The sequence below is a fragment of the Convolutriloba macropyga genome, chromosome 12, assembly GCF_964194025.1.
Source record: "Convolutriloba macropyga chromosome 12, txConMacr16.3, whole genome shotgun sequence".
Taxonomy (NCBI): Eukaryota; Metazoa; Xenacoelomorpha; order Acoela; family Convolutidae; genus Convolutriloba; species Convolutriloba macropyga.
In genome coordinates, this window is record NC_134479.1 from 31,878,404 (window position 1) to 31,901,768 (window position 23,365).

At 35.5% G+C, this 23,365-nt stretch overlaps 1 protein-coding gene across 1 annotated transcript in view; it reads right to left on the bottom strand.

Moving 5' to 3' along the window:
* Positions 1 to 16,649, bottom strand: part of LOC142351230 (uncharacterized) — a 100,976-nt gene extending 84,327 nt beyond the window's left edge. The window contains exons 1-2 of the mRNA XM_075403366.1: positions 15,930 to 16,649; positions 1,101 to 1,265 (exon numbers count right to left, since the gene is read on the bottom strand). Coding sequence (XP_075259481.1) covers positions 1,101 to 1,265; positions 15,930 to 16,010 — 246 coding nt within the window. The 5' untranslated portion in view covers positions 16,011 to 16,649. The remainder of the gene's footprint in view (positions 1 to 1,100; positions 1,266 to 15,929) is intronic.
* Positions 16,650 to 23,365: the final 6,716 nt, after the last annotated feature.

Below are 23,365 nucleotides of genomic sequence, written 5' to 3' on the forward strand. Positions count from 1 at the left end.
GATCACCTTATAAACATGAGGGTTCGAAGAATTTTTAAGAATTGTTTAGAATGATAATTCATGTTAGATAACATAGTCAGCAGTTTATCGGATAACAGCTGCGAAAAGCACCGTTGAGGCCTGTTATAACAACCAATAAAGCAAAGGAAAACAATTGAGATAAACAATTGAATGCAATTGAGAAAACAATTGAATAACATAACAGACTAAGCGTCGGAAGAACTGCTCTCGAACGACTAGTGGGAGCTCTAATCAATTGCAGACTGCTTCAGTCGGGGGAAGGGGTGAGGGGAAGTTTAAATGGTACTAAGAATTTCAATAGTGGGCTTCAAATAACCACATTAGAGGTTAACATATACCACTATTAAGATTTAAAGTAAAAAATGACACCAATTTCGGCGCACTTTTAATTTGACTTTTAGTATTAAATTGCCTCCAATTGAGTTCAGCCGCTTGAAATTGTGATTGATAGAGAATTTTAGATCACGCGAAACGCAAAAAGTCATGGGCTTAAAAGTTACTCGAAAAGTCAAAATTGTCAAGCGAAAATTTTGCAGAAAAAAAAAGACACAAGTTTACAATAATTGCTATGAACTACGTTCAAGAGCAATTAATAATCCACGAGTATATTGGTAACTGACATCCAATGTATTAGAACAGAAGGAAAAGCAATTAGCGCGCCATGTTCAAATTTAAATTCCAAAAAGTAGCTTAATGAAACTGATAAGTGATCTGCTGCTTTCTTTATCTATCCTTTAACTTGAACAATATTCAGGTTTTGATTAGCCTGTATAAACAAACTGTCCCGGGTTGAAGTTTCTTTGATTTCATACAAGGATCATATATGATTTCATACTGATATACCTGATTTTTTAGTGCGATCCTAGTATGAAACCAAAACAAATCATACATTATCAATGTATGAAATCCAAGTTTTTATATATGACGCCAGCACGATCGAACCCATAAAGAAATCATAGATGAGCCATTCATGAAACGTAAGAAACAACTCTTAAAAAAACTATGATTCTTGTATGAGGTCAAAGAAACAATATGCGTTGCGTTTTTCTGCTCTGATAAATGTCCCAAAAGCAGCTTACGTTAATAATGGCCTCTAATTCTGCTATTCGTTCCTCAAGGCGTTTGTTCCTCTCGACCAGTTGACTCTTTTCCCCCTCCAACACCTCCTTGAAGTCTTGGATCTCATCTGTAATTCCTTCCAATATTGATTCCTTCTCTTGGCTCGCCGCTTTCCACTCCTCCACCTGAAATTAAACCCAGAGTTAAAAAATTAGGCACAACAAGAAATGCGGCGAAGACAAAAATGAGAAGTTTAAAGTTGAAATACTATCAAAATGAAATAATTTTCTATCAAATTCTACAGGATAGTATAACTAGATATCTTTATTGATGAATTTTATCACTGTTTCTGCAATTTTTTTTTGCAAAAACGGGTAAATTAAATCTTGAGGTGTCAATTTTTCAGCAGCGAGACATATTCAATTAATTCATATTGACCCCATAAACTACTTTGAACTTTAGTTGTGAGTCTCAGAGAAGGGAGTCGAGAAGCAAAAAAAGGCTTCCTATTCACAACAGCTAGCTAATACGCGAGCTTGAGCTAACTAGCTTGAGATAGATAGATAGCTTGCAGCCATGAAAAATGATATTTGTTGCAATTTACCCAATTTAACTAGCATCAACTGTTTCGCTCGACCACTTCAAGTTACCCTTCGTTACACTGGTCGCCTTAGAAACGCTTTTTTTTCAAAATATTTTTCATTATCTTAATTGATATGGATTACAATAGTTGATGTTAATTAAACCGGTTTTCAGGTGTCCAAGCTTCAATTTTCACTTGTTGTAATTTGACTGTTTGTTATAGTTTTTACGTTGGTTTTCCGTCATCTGAAAGAGCGACCCTTTTTAACCATGTCGATATGGCAGCGTGCAAAATCCAGAATATGAAGTGCAGATAAAGCGCAATGGCTTACGATACCAGAAAGTTACCTTGCTTCGTACTCTACCAGTTTTTAAATAGTTTCATAAAACATACAAAGCGGTCTCTTAGTAAAGTTTGTCAGATGAAGACTGAGCATTACTCAAAAGATTAGAATAGATTAAGATTAGATCATAGCAAATAGAGTTGCAAATCGCGAAACTTACCCTCAGAAATATTTTCTGATAGAGAAGGAGAACTAGACCAGTTAAGCCAAAAGTAGATAAAACGCGAACAAGGAAGGGTGCATGTTAATATGTATACAAAAAAATTCTGACCAAGTTACTGATTTGATCAATTGGCAGTCATCGGCAGATTCTTTTGCTAACATGTTTTCTGCCAGTTAAGCTTCCATTTATTGCATCAATGCTTTTTCTTTAGTGTTTCAAAAAATAAGCCACGATCACAGAAAGGCCTAAATTTTTACAATAACGCATTATTCATTTCTGGAGCGTGAAAAATTAGAGAGAAGAACTTTGATTTTGAGAAATTATTTTTCTTTTTTTAAAATTTAACTAAAATAAAAAACCTTGACTATGTAGGAGCCAATTGTTTTCTCCTAATAGGGCCATTTGTAACCCGAAATTGTTTCGTTTCTTTTCAGAAATATGAGAATACATAATAATTCCGATTTATATAAATATCTGACTGCGCTTTTATTTGATTCAATCTGTGTGAAAATTAAAAAAAAATAACGATTGAAGTGAAAAAACTTCGGAAAATTCTAATACTGAAAAAAAATCGATTTATGACAATTTTGTGATAAAATTGATTCAGCTCAACAAAAGATTCCCACTGAAAACTTCTCTTTTAGATCCCAGAACGCTTAAACCAATGAAGTTTTTCGCGTCGTGAAAAATTCAAATTAAATATTATTACACCTCAATGATAAATCCAAAAAGAAAGGTAGTGGCCGAAATTTGGGAGGTTTGAAGAACAAGGCCAATGGCGCGTTCATTTGTTTGGTTAGTGAAGTAAAAAGACAAGGTAATTAATAGAACACGGTGTCCGGAATATTAGCCGACGTGAATATTAGCCGAATAAGTCAAAACTAGGCCTATTAGAAGAATTATTTGCTAAGAGAGTAAACAAAACTAGGACGCGCAATTATCTTACAAGAACGCCATTTTCTCACTCAAATATTTTGCAGTTTCTAGCGCAGATTGAACTGAAAAGTGAGCTTTAGCTTTACCAAATCAAAGCGCATGGGCGGACAAAATTTAATTGTTGAAAACTTTTTGTTTAAGAAAAACAAAACTACCCCCAATTCTGTCTACTTTAAATGCGTAGTTACTACCTGCACATCAAAACTTTTTATGAATGGGAACCTAACAGCGACACAAAATCGGCCGAATCCACATAATCATGACTCCCAAGAAGAAAAAATCGAGGAAGAAAAATTTAGACGAAAAGATTGGAATCAGTTTCCCGCAGTCCGGCTACACCACTTTGCCAATCTTACAACGAAAATTTACAGGAAATGGATCACAAAATTTTTACCACCCCAGTACGACAAGATTCGACGTGGATTGAATTACAAACGATCACAATGCATGCCTCCACCGACAAAAAATTTGCAAGAAATTTTGATACCGGAAAATTGGAGATTAACGAAAATCAAAATAAAATCTTTTGCTTCATCAAGACGAAGGAATTTTAATTTTTGTGGCAAAACAAGGATTGGAATTTTTGGTTAGATCGAAAAATGTTCTTTCAGATGGAACATTCAAAATTGCACCAGCACAACTTTCTCAAATTTATAAAATTTTTGGAACAGCTGGGAGCAACGATGAATGGATAATTGCAGTAGTATGGGCGCTTTTGGGTTCAAAGTCATAAGAAATTTACAAAAAATTTTTCAAAATTTTGGAACAAAAATGTTTGGAAAAATTTTTGGTAAATTTTGCTCCGGAAGCATTGCTGACTGACTATGAAACTGAAATTATTAGTGCTTTGGAAACGATTTTCCCAGTTTCGATTCATTATGGATGCTGGTTTCACTTTACAGAGTGCATTTTTCGAAAATTTCAGAAGCTCGGTTTTTCACAAGCCTATGCAGCAGACAAAAATTTTCAAAAAATCTCGAAAAAAAATTTTTCTCTGCCATTTTGCCCGAACACGAGATGGTTGCCGCCTTTCAGTACTACAAAACAACAATTGCGGACATGTTTCAACAATATCCTAAGCTCTCATCTTTTTTTGATTATGTATACGATTTTTGGTTGAAGGGAAACATTTCAATGGAAATGTTTTGTGTTTTTGATAAGCCGCCAACTCTCCCGACTACAAATTATTGCGAAGGTTGGAACTCACAGTGGAATGCCGAATTTCAGCACAAAAACCATTTTATCAAAACCTGCCGATCAGGAGTGCAAATCTCGGCTTAATCTCCGTCGGCTATCTCGTGGCGAAAAACCGGTGGACAAAAGCGCAAATATGAAGAAAGAAACAAGAAAATAGCTCGTCTCAAACATTTGTATCTGGGTGGTAATTTGTCTGTTCAGCAATATTGGGATAGTATTTCTGATATTTGTCGAAAATTGTAAAGGTTTTTTGTTGAATTTGTTGATATTCTATGAAACTCACAATTTTTCGGCTAATTTTCCATTCGGCTAATTTTCCTTTCGGCTAATATTCACGGCACCATAGAACACATCTCTTAATTTATTGATGCTAACACTGAAATTGCAGTTAAACGAACAACAGAGAAAGTAAAAACAATCCTTCAAGAGCAACATAAAATGATAAATGAACAGTTTTCGGCCGAAAAAGGAACAAAACCTAAAATATTTCGTTGGAGAATTTGTCGGTATAACGATCTTTTCAGTTAAATGTCTTATTTTGGAAGTAACAACAAAGTTTATGACCCAAAATTATTTAGTATGTTTTACTTGTAAGTTATTTAGTATGTAGTCAGTTTTTCTTGCTAAGCACTTTTCAAGCATTTTCTTGCAGTTAAATACATTGTATTTTCCCTCAGATTGGGAGGCAAACATTGCGCAACAGCACAATTACTCTGTAACAAGAGGAAAACGTTTAAATCAAATACCCCTGCCAACAGAGGTTAAAATTATAGCCTCATCAGGAGTTCCCGACATCAAGTGTTGCACTAGCGCGATTCGATGCTGCAAAAACGCTTTTGAGAAGTTGACTAGTTCATATGCCAATCTCAAATGTCAGGAATCTTGCCATTGATGCACCATCCAAAACCGTTGCACCCAGGAAACAGCCAAAAAGAAGCTAAAAATGAAGGGAGTGACTCAAAAGCAGCAACTGAGAGTGGAATTAGTCGTAACTGCAGTTTTTTGTATTTTTTATGTCAATTTTGTTCATTGTTTGTTTAGTTTGTTTCGAAATTTTGCTATCTTAAACATTAAATGTGTGTCACTTAATTGAGATGATTCATTTTGTTCTTTTAATATTTTTCATTGTTTTTTTTAAGTTCCTTCAGTTAATTTTTATTTCTCATTTTGTTAGATGTTTAAAACTCATTTCATGAGCTAATTGAGTATTAAAGTGGCCAATGATATGGTGCATTATCAAGTAGAACTAAGGAAACAAACGCGAAATATTATATATCAACTTTCTATTTAAATTCTGAATTGTAGTAAAAGGTGAAATAAACTCTGAGCGAAAAAAAAACGATTTGAAAGCGAGGTCTTTTATCAGTGAATTCTGCAAATAATATGAAGTATTCATGAATGTTTAAACATTCAAATTTTTCAGAGCTCAATTTTCACTCTCCAAGCTTTCCCTTAATTTATCAAATCCGAACTCGAACTGCAATATTTTAGCGTAAGTAAATCGAGGCAAATAAAAATTTTAAAAACAAAAATTTTGCTCGAGAAATTGGGGTTTATATAACTCATATCAGATGTATCTCAACGTGCCAAATCGAACTTGGTAACTTCACGTTAAGTATAATAAAAAATTTGAAATTAATCCGTTAGATTTGACTAAACTGCTCTCTTGTTAGCAGCCGAGAAAGAAGGAAGACGCTGCAATAGAGTTACTAGGGTATCGCAATTCTAGATAGTTACAAACTAAACACAAGTTACGTGAGTAGCTTTTCTGATGGTGGCCTTTTTTTCGCTTTTGTTCATCTGCTTTGCAATTTTAGCGTTTGAATTGTTTTCTTTCTCTTTTTTTAAAAAACAAAACGAATTACAACACAATTGAAAATTTATTTAGTTATTGTCGCTTTGCTCGCGAGAATTCAGGTGTAGAGAGTAGGAAAAAACATAGATCTATGGAAATTGCACGGGTCGCTGAATGCTCTATTCAAAGTGAAAAACATAAGATTTTCATAAGTTTTATCCGAAAAACTAGATGCTGGAAAATTAGATTAAAACATAGATAGTAGAAAACTTAGAATATTTGAGAAAGTTATTTATTCTGACAATTGTCAACGTGAGAGCAGATCTTGATCTGTTTTAGCATCTCTGTCAGTTACATTTTTCCTCAGACGTTAAAAAAATGTGTTTTATTAGCTGCATCATTTTTTGTCATTTTAACCACAGAAACTGCAATGATCAATTATTGAACAGACAGTGAGTTTAACATAAATAGTTAGAGAGAAGAGATTGGGGCTTTTTTAAAGTGTTGTGATAAAATTATTTATTTTTCAAATTTTGAATTTGAATTTGAATTTGAATTTCTCCTGTTAGTTTATAAAGCACGCAGAAGTTGTGGACACAGCAGAATCCACTATGAAAAATCCATAAATCCAAAATTTCATCAGGAGTGGACGCTTGCAAATACTAACGTATCTTAATTAAGCGCCCAGATTTTATTTAAAAACAAGTTTTTTTAACGTATCGTTTTGAATGATCAAGCTATATTGAAGTGCATTGACTAGTTTTTTAACTTTTATACAGGACATGGTCTCTTGTTCAAGCTGAGGTAGTATTTTTTGTTTCAGTAGAAAATTTATCAAAATTCTACCGCGATAACCCAGAGATGTCCGAGTTGAAATTCTTTTTGACGTTTTTGTTTGTATAATGCGAGTGGTTTTCGAGCGAGTATTGTACGAAAAATTTTGATTTGCGGTCAAAATCTCATTCATCATTTTGTTTGAATGTAACCCAAAGTATGATTTAAGGCTGAATGAAAGCAGATGTTTTATGTACAATTCACAAATAGTCAAAATTTTGAACTCGAATAAAGTATCAAAGATGGAGTCACTTGGTTTCTTTCTAAAGACAATTCTCAAAATTTTCTTTTGTAACCGTTCAATTTTTTGAAGCTTATTCAACGTTGTTCCACCATAAATAAGAAGTCCATACTCAAAAATTGGTACCACTGTAGTTTTGTAGAACATCAAAACGGTGTTGCGACTGCAAGTTCTCCTTAGCCTTGCAATTATTCCGATCCACTTCTTTAATTTTAAACAAATGGATTCCACATGTTTTTCGAAAGTTAAATTCGCGTCTAAAATTACTCCTAGATATTTGTAGGTATTGCACTTCTGAACTGGGCAGTTCTGAATGTTTGTGTTTGCTTTAGTTTCAAAAAAATTCATTACAAAAGTTTTTGACTCGTTTAAATCCAATTTATTTTGATGTAGCCAATGTGAAACTGAATGAATTTCAGTAATTAATTCTTCATAGGTTGGTCCGCTTTTGAAAAGGAGGCTGGTATCATCGGCAAAAAAATACGGAGTGGATAATTTACAAGCGTCCACAAAGTCATTAAGGTACAGTATAAATAATACAGGACCCAGAACAGAACCTTGAGGAACTCCATTTTTTACTATTAGTTCTTTCGATATTCTATTTTTCCATATAACACACTGTGTTCTTGATTTGAGATATGAAGAAAACCAGCTTAAAACCTGACCCCTAATTCCAAATTTTTCTAATTTTTTCAACAGCAGCGAGTGATTAACAGTGTCGAATGCCTTTTTCAAATCTAGGAAGACCGTGGTGCTATTGTTCCCTTTTTCTTTTTCCAACCTTATGTTTTCCACTACATTTACGAGTGCATCAACTGTTGATCTCCGATTACGGAAACCAAACTGATTTTCACCAAGAATTTTGAATTTCTCTATGCAGTTGAGAATTTTTATTTTCATAATTTTTTCAAATACTTTTCCAAAAGACGGCAAAATCGAAATTGGTCGATAGTTATTGGCATCAGTTTTTGATCCCGTTTTGAAATGCGGTTGGATAGTTGCTCGTTTTAGGCTATTTGGGAAAACTCCGCTCAAAAAAGATTCGTTGATATAATTAACTAAAAATGGGGCTAAAGTTCTATCAAATCTCTTAATGAAGGTGTTAGTGATCAGATCCACACCATGCGCAAAAGAATTTTGTAGGCTGGCTATTTGTGAAAGCACTTCTACTAAATTTGTTTCATGTAGCATCATAGATTGTTCTTCAGCATAATTAGATGAAGGAAAGCTTATTTGAGGTATTTTGCTTACTATTTCATCTGCAACATTTACAAAATGTTTATTGAAATAATCAGCTATGCTACTGGGGTCATCAGTTCCAATATTATTGAAAACAAGGTTATAACTCACATCACTTCTGTTCCTGCTTATCAAATTGTTTATGATTTTGTACATTTTCCTTGAGTACCTACCACAATTTTGAATTTTGTTTTGTATGAAATGTTTTTTTGTGTCGTTCATGATTTGAGTGCTCTTGCTTTTCAGTTGAGCATATCTATTTTTATCGATGTTGTTTTGTGTTCTCAACCATTTTGTTCTTGCATTGTTTCTCTTCGCAAAAAGATTTTTTATTCGATTTGTGACCCATTTATTCCTATTTTTCTTTTGTTTTATTTCAACCAAAGGCTGGTGTTTGTCGACTACAAAATGTAAACAGTTACAAAATGCGTTGAAAGATTGATCCGTATTGTTGTTCTGAAATATGATTAAATTGTTTTCCAGTTCCTTTTTGTATTTTTCAAACAGTATTTTGTTGTTTAAGGCAGACATACTGCGACGTTTAGATGCTTTTATCTTGGGTTTAATCATACTTTTTGTTAGACTGAAAAATACTGGATAATGATCTGTGATGTCGTAACCGATAGAATTTACTATGCAAAGATTTTTGTTAATATTTGTCAGAAATAAATCGAGGGATGATTTTGTTGTCGACGTTTCTCTAGTTATACCCGAATCCATAAGGTTTATACCGTTACTAGAGATAACATCTTCAAATCTCTTTTTTATTGGAGTCAGAGATAGCTGATCTATATTGAAGTCTCCACATATAATAAGATTTTGGTTCGCATCCACCATAGTCTCAAGATAGCTGTCAAATTCAGTCAAGAACTGATTTTTATTGAACCCAGGGGGAACATAGTATGTAATCAAAGTATAGTTTTCGTTATTTGTTCTAATTTTTATACCTAGGCTCTCATAATAGTTCGTTGGAAAGCTATCTAACAGAAGAATATCCTCCCTGCAAAACATGGCTACTCCTCCACCAATTCCCACCCTGTTTTTAGCAATTATTTTCTGATAACCTGATATATTGAAGTGTTCTTCATGAGAACCCTCTTGTATCCAAGTTTCAACAAGGCAAATCACAGTTGGTAGGGACTCAAATGTTTGCAAAAAAACCTGAAGTTCCTCAAGGTGTTTGTTTAGAGATCGGATATTAACAAGCAAGACTGTGAATGTTAGTTTTTTGATGCATAACTTTTGTTTTGCTGAAATGAAACACCGTACATATTTTGTTTTTTGTTCATTGGTATATCATTTCCATTGTTTGTTGCGTCCATATCAGGCGAAAAAGCATAGGTTCTTTTGTTATTCATGAATGGAGTACCATTTTGTACAGTTTGCAAACTCTTTTGTTGTCTCCTTTGATAATCCGGTAGCTCGCTGATGTCATCAACTGGTTGATATCTTTCACCATCAAAAGCCCATAAGTGTGATTTCTTAATCTTATATTGAATGTCCAGTTCTCGAGCCTTTTTTTCAATGATAACATCCTTTTTCGCCAGTCGTTCATGAATGAAAATAGGATTCCCCATCAAATTTCTCAGACCTCTTAACCATGAAGCACGTTTCAGAATTATGTCCCTTTGTTGCAAATACAAAAATTGAACAATAATAGGCGCAATGTTTCCAGTTTTTAGTGGGTGGGCAATCGAGATTTCGTCGGGATTCAAACTAACCTGTAAGATGTTGTTTACTATTTGTAAAATTGGTGCGAGTACATTACCATCAGCTGGGATGTCGATGTTAGTAAAAATAAGAAACGGTCTGTTTTGATATCTTTCTACTGCTGTTAAACGTTTTTCTAACTGATAAATGTTGTTTTCTGAAGTAATTTGGTTATTCTCAAGTTTTTCGAGACGATCCGTAAGATTTTGTATGACTAGATTTTGCTTTGTTACAGTATTTGTAAGTTTTTCAATAATTTGTTTCAGTTCGGAAATATTTCCTGTAGTAAAGTTCTCTTGGTTGGCCATTTTGATAATAAAGCAACGTGAATTTCAAAGATTTTGAATGGCATAAAAATAGCAAGAAAGAGCAACTGCTTTGTTTCGCTTTGTTTCGTTCTGAAACATTTTAGTTTGAAACATGACGAAAAAGTAAATATTTTAAATTTGCCCAGACCTTAATTGCATGGAGAACCGTGGCCAGTGGCAATACCTTCAGTAGTGAATTGGTGTGATATCCAGGGAAGGTATCCAGCATTAGCGGATGATTTTGAAAATCTTTTATTTCTGCTTGTATTTGCTGTTCCCTGATCCCCAAAATTTCTTGAACGCCTTCTTAATGGGATGCAACTATTTGCTTGTGCTGTGAACTGCCACCTCCCTTACGAAAACTGAATCTAACTAGTTTGTGGAAATAGACAAGAGATTTTGGGGGGACTACAACAGCTCTTTATTTTGTTGCTTCTCCACTATCATATATTATGACAAAAAACAAATTGATCCCCCTAGTTGTGATATATTCACGGAGGGTAACACAATTGAGAAGAACTGCTGAAATTTGCCGTCTTTGATCAAAACGACAGTGTTTTTCACCGCGGAAGTGAGGGGTCAGTTTCTAACAAATGTTAGTAGAAAACGGTGTTTTTGAGAAACGACCTGCCATAAATAGACTCGAAATGTGTATAATTTGAAAAAGCTGACTAAAATTGAGAATTGCTTAAAAGTGCTTTTTCGAATTTAAAAGTTTACATCTCCAAAATAATGTTTAAATTCCAATGTTTTTGTATCTCAAATCAGGGCCAGGGGTTAACGTTGTCTTCTAATCACACTACTACCGCACTAAAATCTACATGCAGCAGTTTTTGCTCACTATGCGATATTTTTTGCTCAAAAAATTTTATCTGCAGTAAATTCGAGAAGAAAGTTGTGAATTTTTGAAGTTTTAAACGTGTTCACATTCTGGTTTTCTCAGCTTACACAGAAAAGTTTGGTAGGCTGCTTACCTCATTTACTGCTTGCCATGCTGTTGCGATTCGAACTGTCCAATTTTCATGGACAAAAAAGTCAGCTTTTTAAAATCAAAGTCTGCTACACATCATGCATTTAAAACAAAACAATACAAAAAATAAAACTTACAAGGCGTTTTCCATGAAGAAATTGTATGAGTTGGTTGAAGAAACGAAACAATATGTGTGGACAAAAAACGCAAAAAGATTAAAATTGAAAAACTGAAATTCTATGTTGGTGTAAAACAAAATCAAATGGACGGAAAAGTTGCATTTTCGAGAACCTATTTTTCTACAACATGGTGCTCCTGTGCATAAGTCAAAGAGTGTCCTCACTTGTTTTAAAGAAAAGGAGCAAGAGCTTTTGGAATTGGCAACACATGGGCATTATTTAAGCAATAATTACAATGACAGACATATCTTTCGGAAATATTGGGAGAAAAATTGTCCAAAATTGACTCAAATGTTGTTAAAAGGTGAAACCAAACTGTAAACTGTATACGAGATATTTATAAAATGCTCACACGTAATGATTCGTTAATATAGAACTGCGGTGAACGCAAAAACTGTTTTTTTTATTTGTTTATCTCTGGCGCCTTTTAAAATCATACGGGCGTGCGGAGCTTTTTGGTATTATAGTGTAAGACATCTAATGGTTTTTCTTAAATTCGTGCGACTTTTTATTAAATAAACAAGGAGGCTCGGTAATGTGCGTACGCAAATAAGGTTCCGACCCCGCTCATCCACATTTTTGAGTCAATTAGCTACCAAACAATGAAGAAATAGAAAACCTTCAACAACATATATATCGTTCAATAAACAACAAATGGATTACCATAATGCCAACCTAGAGGGCCGATGAACGTCGTTGATAATAGGACTACTAGAAATCACAATAATAAATATCAAACAACAAACACTATTTACGACCAAAACTTGATGGCTATAATAAATAAAATCATATCAAAATCAAACTCGCATCAGATAAAACCTAAACGGAACAATTTAACCTAAAATTCATTTAAAATAATATGAGACCTGTCCTCAATGCGACATCAAATACGTTTCCAATTTTGAAAACAATTAATTTTACCATTATTAATGTCGTTAGATGTCCACTGAAACCCCTAAAATGTTCTTTTATATCTCTAAAGGAAGCAATTAAGATATGTCATTACTCAATGCTCAATTGCGCCAAGTTTCAAAGCCAATGGAACCTAAATTTATTGTTATAAATTAAAAAGGAAACAAATATCCTTTATAATGTAAAGTTGTAATTTATGCAATCTTGTAGTAACAGTAGTAGGAAAGCCGAGAAACAAATGTTTGAATAATAATTTGACAAGTAAACAAAATGAACTCATAAAATAAGCAATTATGCTCAAAAATTAAAAAAAAACTGGGTAACGCGTTGTATAAAAAGAAAGAGACCGTTAGTTGAACATGGAAACATTCCGAACATTCATTTATAATCCACAAGAAATCGGTTTATGCTTGTTTTTTTATTGACATTCCGCCCGAAGTTGAGGGATATAAGATAAAAAAAATAGTGGTTACCAGGTCGACAAAAAAGCGAGCAAAGAGGTGGTAAATTCAAAAATACGTTTCCAATTTTGAAAACAATTAATTTTACCATTATTAATGTCATTAGATGTCCACTGAAATCCCTAAAATGTTCATATATATCTCTAAAGGAAGCAATGAGGACATTTTTATTACCCAATGCTCAATTGCGCAAAGTTTCAAAGCCAATGGAACCTAAAATTAGTGTTATAAATTGAAAAGAAAACAAATATCCTTTATAATGTAAATTTGTAATTTATGCAATCTTGTTGTAATAGTAGTAGGAAAGCCGAGAAACAAATGTTTGAAGCTAAAAGCGTTATGGATATCAAATTGTAGTTCACTGGAAACGGCATGTGACCTGTGTTTACAGACACAGAGCTACAAATTGACTGTAAAACCATTTAACTAAATGACGAAGCTCAAAAACCCAAATCTGTTGTCCAAAACAAACATTTCCAAGAATCATAACAGACTTTAATCTTCAACAAACAGCATTGAATTAGGTTGCAATATCTCTGGAAAACAATTGGGCCTGTTATTTATATGACTAAGTCACAACCCCACAAAAAACAACAAGTATATAAAGAAGCCAAAACTTCAAACAATTATGCGAGATCACACTATTGAAGGCACTATAATTATAAAACGACAACTGCAAGAACTGTAACTTTTCAATCTATCTTCATTTTAATTTCATGGAGCCTTTTTTTTATAAAAGGACTGCGAGGAGAAGACAACAAAAGAAACCCAAAAATTGAACAGTATAGAAATCTCGAAAATTTTTGTGAAATTATTGGTCGAAGCAACAAGTCACAACGTATAACCCAGCCCAAAAAATATATGAAACAACAAAAGTATCTGAGACTTCTAATTAGTGAGATCAATTTTCATGTTTACGTACATGAAACCAAATAGGATACAATTATTTTTTTTTCCTAATTCAATTTTAAAGTCGTTGAAACAAAGAGCTATCAACTGTACTCTTTAACTAGGTTGAGTTATACGTCCTGTTATCAGTTATATGGATTTAAACAACAAAAAAACATAGGCAAAAACAAAAAAAATCCATTTAAATTTTGCGAGATAACTTTGTTTTAGCCCAAAAAGCATAAACTATACAACTAAAACAATTAACATATCCAGATACGCTTTTTTGCAAAACAGTGCATTTTCCCTACTATGCTTTTCTTCGATTGGAATTGTTAATAATATAATAATTTGACAAGCAAACAAAATGAACTCATAAAATAAGCAATTATGCTCAAAAATTAAAAAAACTGGGTAACGCGTAGTATAAAAAGAAAGAGACCATTAGTTGAACATAGAACCATTCAGAACATTCATTTATAATCCACAAGAAATCGGTTTGTGCTTGTTTTTTATTGACATTGCGCCCGAATATGAGGGATATAAGATAAAAAATAAGTGGAATGTTCAAAAATTAACCGATAATTTCTTTAAAATATTATATTCAAAGTCAAAACAGACAATAGATAACAACTGAAAGCATTGTCTAGATTCATTTATATCTCCTGAGAAACAACCAGAACTTTGACACAATAAGTCATTTAACTACAAAAAAGCTAACAAATGAAATTAAAGTTCAAGAAAAACATAAAAAAATTTTTACGAAAATAATTGGTGAGAGCCACAAAAACCATGAGCTATTTCTGAAACCGTAATATAATCTAGTTGGACCTCAATTTTTGACATAGTTTCTGTCATTCATTGCGCCCTGATTTTATTTTCTCGTAAGTAAAAAAGTTTACATAAAAAAACCTTTACATAGCGGAAATATTTTGAAAAGAAGCCGCGCTCGATTAAAATCTAAAAAATTTTTTCTCGTAAGCATCCATGGCGAGATCAAGATCAAACCAGATGTTACTGCGTGTCTAAAACAATACTCATTTTTTGAAATGGTTGCGAATTAGTTCAATTTTTCAACAAAATTTTTCAGATTGTCGAAAATAAAATTGTATTTTGTATAGTTATCGAGTTTTAATTTGCAAAAAAATTGCAAAATATTAATTCCAGAAGACTCTCAAAGCCAGCCGATGTAAAACTAGCTCATGGGTAAGCTTCAAATTTATGTGACCACAGTTTTAAGGTATCTACTTCCAGCAAATTTAAAATAAGTGGGCTAAAAAGCAAATTTGGTCCCGAAAAATCGAATTTTGAAAAATTTAGCAAAAATTCTAGCGAAAAAACTCAGATCGAAGAATTCAGCAACCCTCCTCTATCTTTAGAGATAAAATCAATAACACTACAGCAAAAAAATGGAACAAATTTTTAGCGAAATTGACGAAAATTAGGTCAAAAATACCGAAAATGTGAATAAAAACAGACGTATTACGTCAAATAACTTTAACTAATAATTAACGTCACAAAACTTTAAACCCCGATAACTCCCTATAAAAAACGAAAATTGAAGAAAATCTTTTTAATCCCATATTCTACAATGGACGGGCTTTTTAATGATACCACTCACAACTCTCTACGATGATTATATCGATCGGCCAAAATCGTCTGAACAAAAAAAACCCATTTGAGTATATAGTTCCTCCCCCACTAAAGTGGGTCGGAACAAAAAGATACATTGAGTTAATAAAGCATATAAATGGAGTAAAAAATGTTTAAGTTCGTATGCTTCTTTCACCAGCCATCTTTTAACCAAAAATTACTGGGTTTGAAAATTTTTCTGATGTTGAACATATCATGTTTGTCTCTATCGGAATTTTTGTCCAATCTAAGTTTGCATTAAGGTCCAAGCAAATTAAAACATGATTGTTTCTCAAGTAGAAGAAAAGTTAATTAACTTCTAAGACGTGTCAATGCCCAACACAATGTAATTCTTTTTCTAATAAGTTAGTGATAATGAAAATGTTAGTATATCAGTTATCTGAACATTCCTTAATTTTGGTTAATTTGTGGTTAAACTTGTGCTTAATTTTGCCCACCTGTTCCTCAAGTTCGTTGTTTCTGTAAATCAGTTCCTCCAATTGAGTCTGAAGCTCTTCAGCGCTCATGGAGGGCGCCATCTTTATTCTGTTCACACCTCTTTTCCCGCTTGTGCTCGATTTTCTTCTGCTAAGGCTCTGTTTTCAATATAACTTCTCAATTCTCGTGGTACGTGTTTTCGTTGGCACAATGAGCGTTAAAAAATTACCGCTTTTCAGCGGTTTTTCCGGCAATCTTTTTCTGACTACTTTTTGATTTCAATTATAACTGAGCTTTATTTGCTATTTGCAAATAATTCAAACCAAACGTGAGTTTTTGAAAAAATTGTGTGGTTTATTTTGTCTGTGTCACAATCAAGCAGTTCAAATTTGATCGGTATTTGGAAGCTTTTCGTTCATTTACCCAAATGTGTCTAATTCATTATTTTTTTGTCAATAACTTTAAATAATTCAAATATTTAATTTCGAGAACATAATTAATCTCTGGAAACGCACATTTTGCGTTATCGGGTTTTCTTAAAATATTAAGGTTTGCGTTCAAGATAATTTTGTAGAGAATCGATAATAGTCAGTAAAACACGGTTTTAAATCTGAAGAAATTAATCAGCAACTATGATTTGGCTCAAAAAGTGAGAAAAACTTTAAGAAACGTTATAATATTTTTACTTCTATCACAGTGTACTAACACGCATCAAGTTTTGAAAAGTAACACGTGAAAATTTATCTATTAATTGTAAGAAAAATCTTACAATTCGTTCTTTTTTTCGTTTTGTAATGATAATCAAATCAAGTTTACAAGCAAAGAACCAAGTTGTGTTTTTACTATTCTTGTTCATTGTAAGCTTAAGATTAGTCTTCTATATTGAAGCCGTAAGTTTGATCATAGTGGCCTCAACTATTGGCTCAAAAAGGTGTATCATAACCTTGAAAGCGCGGAGCATGAAAATAAGAAGCTCCAATAGCAGACTGAGAGAACTCGTAATGCTCAACTTTATCTCAGCTGGAATTTTTAATCGATGATTTTGAAATTCAAGCCACGTTTTGCTAACTTTTATTGAAAGAGAAAATATACTGAAGAATTGTTTTGGGTGATTTGCGTAAAGGGCAGTTTCAGAAATGTTGTGGAACGGATAGCACCTCTCTTAAAAATGCCACTCAAGAGTTTTCGTTTAGCAGAAAAAATTGGTTAAAATCAATAAATTCCCAGGAGTTTTGAAGGTGTTCTTCACTTCTTTTGTCCCAATCTGCTCATCCCGGCTGGTGGAAGCTGAGGTTGAGTAATATTGAAATAAGCTAAGCACTCAAACAACATATGTATATCAGTAACAAGGAGGCTTGGTAATGTTCGTCCGCCCATAATATTCCGACCACGCTCATTCACGAGTATGGCTTAATTGTCTACCAAATGAGGAAGAGATAGAAAACTTTCAAAAAATCTCACACGTTGATAAAAAATATCAGACATATTCTAGCTTATGTGATATTGAAAAACATTTTTTATTATGGATAGAAAAAAATTAGATTTTGAATACTCCGTTAGAATTTCTCTAAATTACCAAAACAAAAAATCCTAATTTTTTATTTAGCACTTTTAGACGCCCTTAGGTAGCGTGTACGATAAAAATCTGCTCTCCATACTGAAAAGCATGGCATAATTAAAAGTTGAGGCTATTTACGCGACATCGTTGATTTGTTCGAAAGCATATAAAAAATCAGCCTTATAGGAAAAACTAATAATGGGCTATCAAAATGGCTTTCACTGAACTGCGTACGGTCCCGAAACGGGATTCAATTTTAAAATAAAGTTGTCCTGAATGAAGTGTGCAATCTACGTTTTTCGGTACTGTATTGAATTTTCTATGGGTAAATAAGCAAATTTGTCTGAAACTGGATTGAACTGAATTTCAAAATCTGGATCTAAAACAAAAAGAAAATCGAGAAAAAGAAGCCAATATTTCTCTGTCAGTTAAATTGGCTTCCTAGGTTGACTCTCTGTCAGTTAAATTCCTAGGTTGACCTTTTTTTGTGCCCGCTATCAGCATTCAAGGCAGAAAGTTGAATATGGAAATTAGATTTTAGCAATCGTTGCTTTTTGTACGCAATAGAAGCCTGGATTTTTTGGCTCTTGTAATTTTTGATTTGAGCGCCTGCATGCAGTTTCTGTTGTTCCTGTAGAAATCGGACGAAGCCACTCTACTTCAATTAGAAGAAAACAGGCAAAATTGAATAACATTTTGAAATAGAGGGTAAAAAAACAAAACGCGGCACATTGCCGGAAAATAGCCGCCATTGATTCCCAAAACCCCGAATAGGATTGAAAGAACAAAAAAATGAAGTTTGACTTCTGTACAAACAAATTTTTAAACTACTGAATTATTTTGAAGTCATTCCGTGGTTAGACATACTCCCGTTTTTTAGTGAGGGGATACAAGAGCTTTCATCAATACTAATGAACACTACTATACATGGTAACTAATACTTATAAGAAAAAAGTTCGCGTACCGGGTATTTTAAAAATGGTCTTTATGGGTTTCTCCGGTTACTATTCTTGATTTCATTTTTATGACTTCAATGAATTATAGTTGCTCAGCTGAGCATCTTCTGTTCAAAAGCACTTTGTGCGAAATGCAAAAAACTAGCTTAGGCATGACTAATTAATTTCACGAAAAATTTCAAGCCGTGACTCACGGTCAAGCAAATTTTTTTTCGGGAAGTAAACAGACAAAGCAGGAAAATGCTGCTACAATTGAAAGAATTTTCAATAACTTAACAAAAGATGAGCTAGGAAAATCACTCAGAAAAAAAGTAAATCAATTTAGAAAAATCAAATTGCCTTCTATGAACAAAAACTAACAATCGAGGAAGCAAACTTTTTGTTCAGACGTCATTTTTTCACTCTACTTTGAGGTGAACAATTCACACCAAAAGTCACTCGGTTCTCTGCTCTTCTTCCTATTTTTGCGTGACTAAAATCGTTTCTCCAAGTTCACATCAAAACTTATGAAAACATGTGAAAATATCTGTTGAATTGCCATAAAAATAGGAAATCGAAAAATAGCGACACTCAATTTACAGCCTAAACAATAGAAGACTTAATAAATTGTATTTCACTAAACTCGGCCTAAAATTTGCGCAAAAAAATTGAAGAAATGCTATGCAAATAGAATTATTTTAAAGCCCACAGCTCTCAAAATATGAAAAAACGCACTTTCAAAGAATTACTGGAACAAAGGATTTCAAATACGCAAAACTAATTTGAAGAACATTTAACTGACGTTATCTTTTGCATTATCGCTCCACACATTACTGTTGTATCATCAATTGGTGGGCTTAAAAACCAATGAACACTTCGCCGGATTATTTGCGACTGCCCAATTTATTGATTTCAAAACTGACCAGGTTTCTTAACATTGATGAGTTCTTAACTGTGACGCATTCAATTTTGGACAGTAAGAAATTTTTTACGGGAATCAAAAGACAAAACAGCATGAAAGCTAATGTAAAGGTGTAGAGTAAAAACAACACTCTTTCGGAAGTTAATTCTCTTTCGTTTTATATAGCAACGTTCAAACAGGCAAAAAGTATTAGATAGCAACGTGTAAGCAACGATCAAGGCGACTATAAATCATCACGAAGCAACGTATAAGTATTGTTCGTACATAGCAACAAGTGTTTTTTAGACGGCAAAGTCTTTTTGCTCATTTAACTGGTATCAGTCTATCTTTGATACTTGAGATCAAAGCTGGTCACCATTCTATTCAAAACAGTGCAAAAAACCGAAAATTATTAAGTTCAAACGAGCCTTACTTGATGGCTTTATTTATTAGGTTTAACGAAATTATGTTAATTGCACTTTTTCCGAGCTTTGTACGTAAATTTGAACGTATTTTATTCAATTCGATTGCTTATTTAAATACTGGATTCTGATTGGCTAATAATCTCTCGCTTTAAATCTATTTAGTTACTAACATCCTCCGGCCCAGAAGAAGATGCTGGGAGAATTGGGACTAATTTTACAAGCGGGCGAACGAGCGATCCGGAGGACGTGCGCAATACGGCGGAGCGTGCGACGCTGTCAGAGCCGTAACGGAGTTCAGTGATCCGAGCAGTGGGGTAGTAACCTCTTGGGTTTGTCTCTTCAACTACCCAAACCAAATCACCGGTCTTAAGGTTATGCTCGGCAGGCGTCTGCCACTTGGAACGTCGGTTCAGCGCCGGTACGTATTCTTTGATCCAACGAGACCAAATGGCGTTAGCGTAAGACTGCGCGCGGGCGTAACGTTTACGGTGATCAAACTCATCTACACCAATGATGGACGGGAGACTACGTGCTTGGTTACCGAGGAGAAAGTGATTGGGTGTTAATGCGCCTAGGTCGGATGGGTCGGCGCTTACGGGTGTTAACGGACGTGAATTAAGTGCATGTTCGACCAGACAAAAAGTGGTACTTAAAACCTCATCTGTGAGGCGACGTGTTCCAAGGATTGTGTAAAGTACGCGCTTGAAACTACGTACTAGCCTCTCCCAGATGCCACCTTGGTGTGGCGCACTGGGCGGATTGAACCTCCACTTGATGCCTTTGTGGGCAAGTTCGACGGCGATGTTGATGGTATTCCACTTCTCAATATTCTCGCGTAGTTCTTTTTCCGCGCCAACAAAGTTAGTGCCATTGTCTGACCAAATAATGGCTGGTGTACCCCGACGGGAGACGAACCGCTCCACTCCCATTACACACGAACTGGCGTCCATGGACGGAACGATTTCAACATGAACGGCACGAGTAGTTAAGCATGTGAAGAGGAAACCCCACCTCTTCTCGGTAGTCCTGCGTACAGTAACGTAAAACGGGCCGAAGTAGTCGACCCCGGTGTTCGTGAAAGGAGGAGACTGGTATGCGAGTCTTTCTACTGGGAGGTCAGCCATAATGGGTTGAATAGTGGCAGCGCGGAACATCCTGCACGTGAGGCAGTTAGATTTAATGCAACGTAGTGAGGACCGTAATTTAAGGATGGTGTAACGTTCTTGTACTTTTGCCCGCAGGTAATCAATACCCTGATGATGATTTTTAACGTGCGTGTGCCTGAGAAACAACTTTACAAATGCATGGCGTGCGTCCAGAACGATAGGATGTTTTACATCAAAGTCAACTTCGACCAACCGCTTGATGCGGCCTGCCGATCGGATTAGACGGTTTGGCCCAATAAAGGGAGAAAACGGGGCAATACGGCTACTCCGTTTAACGGGTTTGTTTTCGAGGAGATCTTTTCTCTCCGCATTAAATGACTCCCCTTGTACAAGATACTGGAGATGACGCTCGGCTTCGTCAAGCTCCGTGGGGTCTATGATGCTACCATCGACGTTACGGTAACATTCGTGAGAAGGTAACAATCGGAGTGCGTACGCTGTTATCCGTAGCAACTTCTGATAAGAACTGTACTTATCGAAGGCAATTAGTTGCGGGGGCGGTTCCTTAGTTGACTTGGTTACGGATGCGGCCAATGATGTATTTGTTTCATCAGTTTCCTTTGTTACTATACCGAGTTTGATGTTATTAACTACTTCAGTGCTTGGTTCGAACGGGAATTGCTTGGTTCTTAAGAAATCTGGACCTCTCACCCAGCTACTTGATTGCAAAACCTCAGCGGACATACCACGAGTGCCGGCATCTGCCGGATTATCGCTTGAGGCAACGTGGTTCCATTCGTCAACGCTAGTGTGTTCTAAGATTTCGCAAACACGGTTTGCAATAAATATTGGGTGCTTGGTTGCAGAGTTAAGCCATTGCAAGACAGTAGTGCTGTCAGTCCACATGAAAACCCTGTTGACTTTTACTGTGAGAGCTCGACATATATCTTGTTTCAATCGAGCGGCCAGTAGCGCTGCCTGTAATTCCAGCTTTGGAACAGTCATGACCTTCATAGGTGCTACGCGAGCTTTACCCAGGACAAACGCAAGCTCCGTTTGGGGCCCACTCGAAGTAGTTACTCGAGCTCGGAGAAATGCAACGGCACTGAAAACTTCTTGGGAACTATCGCCAAACATGTGTAGTTCCAGGTGTTCAAAGTTTCCGGAAAAGTAGCTCCTTGGTATAGTGATTGCGGCAAGTTTGGGTAGTTCTACACTCCATTCGAGGAACCTTTCAACAGTGTCTTTTGGTAATTCTTCATCCCAGTGCTGCCCGCTGACACGCCAGATGTCCTTTAGTAACAATCGGGCACCAACAGTAAATGGTGCCACTAGGCCGATGGGATCAAACACCTTTGACACCAGGCTCAATACCAAGCGTTGTGTTAAAGACTTAGTTACTGTACTGGAGGTACCCCGACTCACAACTAGAGTATCATTGTTGTGATCCCATTTCAACCCAAGCACGTGCGAAGAATCCTCCTTAGATGAGGCAATTACTTTTGGTTCGGTAGACTGAGTTGACCCATCAATTCGATCAGCCAGATTTGGTACATTGCTTACAAACTTAGTAAGCTTGAACCCACCTAGATGGAGAAGATGCACCAACTCCTTCGATCTTTTGAGAGCCCTCTCGGGTGACTCCACCGAATCCAAGTAATCGTCCATGTAGAAGTTTTCTAGGACGGCTTTGGTTGCTTCCGGGTACTGATTAACATTGTCTCGGGCCGTGCGTTGCAGTGCATAGTTAGCGCATGTGGGTGAGTCTTTAGCCCCGAATATATGGCGCGTGTATTGATACACTACAACATTTGTTGTGGGGTCCTCCCGCCACAAAAAACGCAGTGATGGCTGGTCACAGTCAGGGACACCCACTTGGAGGAACATACCCTCGATATCTGCGGACACGGCAAATTGATGTCGACGGAACCTAAGTAGTACATGGATTAGGTTTTGGAGCAGGTCGGGGCCAGTGAGCAAAGATTTATTCAAAGAAGTACCGTGGAACTTTGCTGCACCATTTAATACCCTACGCACTTTCCCCGGTTTGTTCGGATGGATTACGGGATGATGTGGTAGGTACCACTCTCTATCCGACCGCTGCTCTACTTTGTGAGCATCAGGGACTGTAATTAAGTAACCTTTTTCCAAATCTTCACGGATGGTATTAGCATAAGTTTCTTTCAATGCTGTATCTCTCGATAGCCGCTTTTCGAGAGACTTGAGCTGTACCAGTGACGAAAAGTAGTTATTCGGGAGCTGGATGTTGTCATCAGCCCATAACATACCGACATCGTATCTTTGGCCGTTATGGAAAGTTGTTGTTTTAAGTATTTCTTGCGCGCGAGCATCCGCTGCGGATCGTGGGTCAGCCTGCTTGTACGCGCCGTACGATTCCATATCGTACCATGACTTTACTTGACAAGCCAGTTCAAAATCCTGCTCAATATTGGCTTTGAAACACGTCGAGACTAAACTTGAACTTGACGGGAAAGGGCCACTTAGAACCCAACCTATGGGCAAGTGGACAG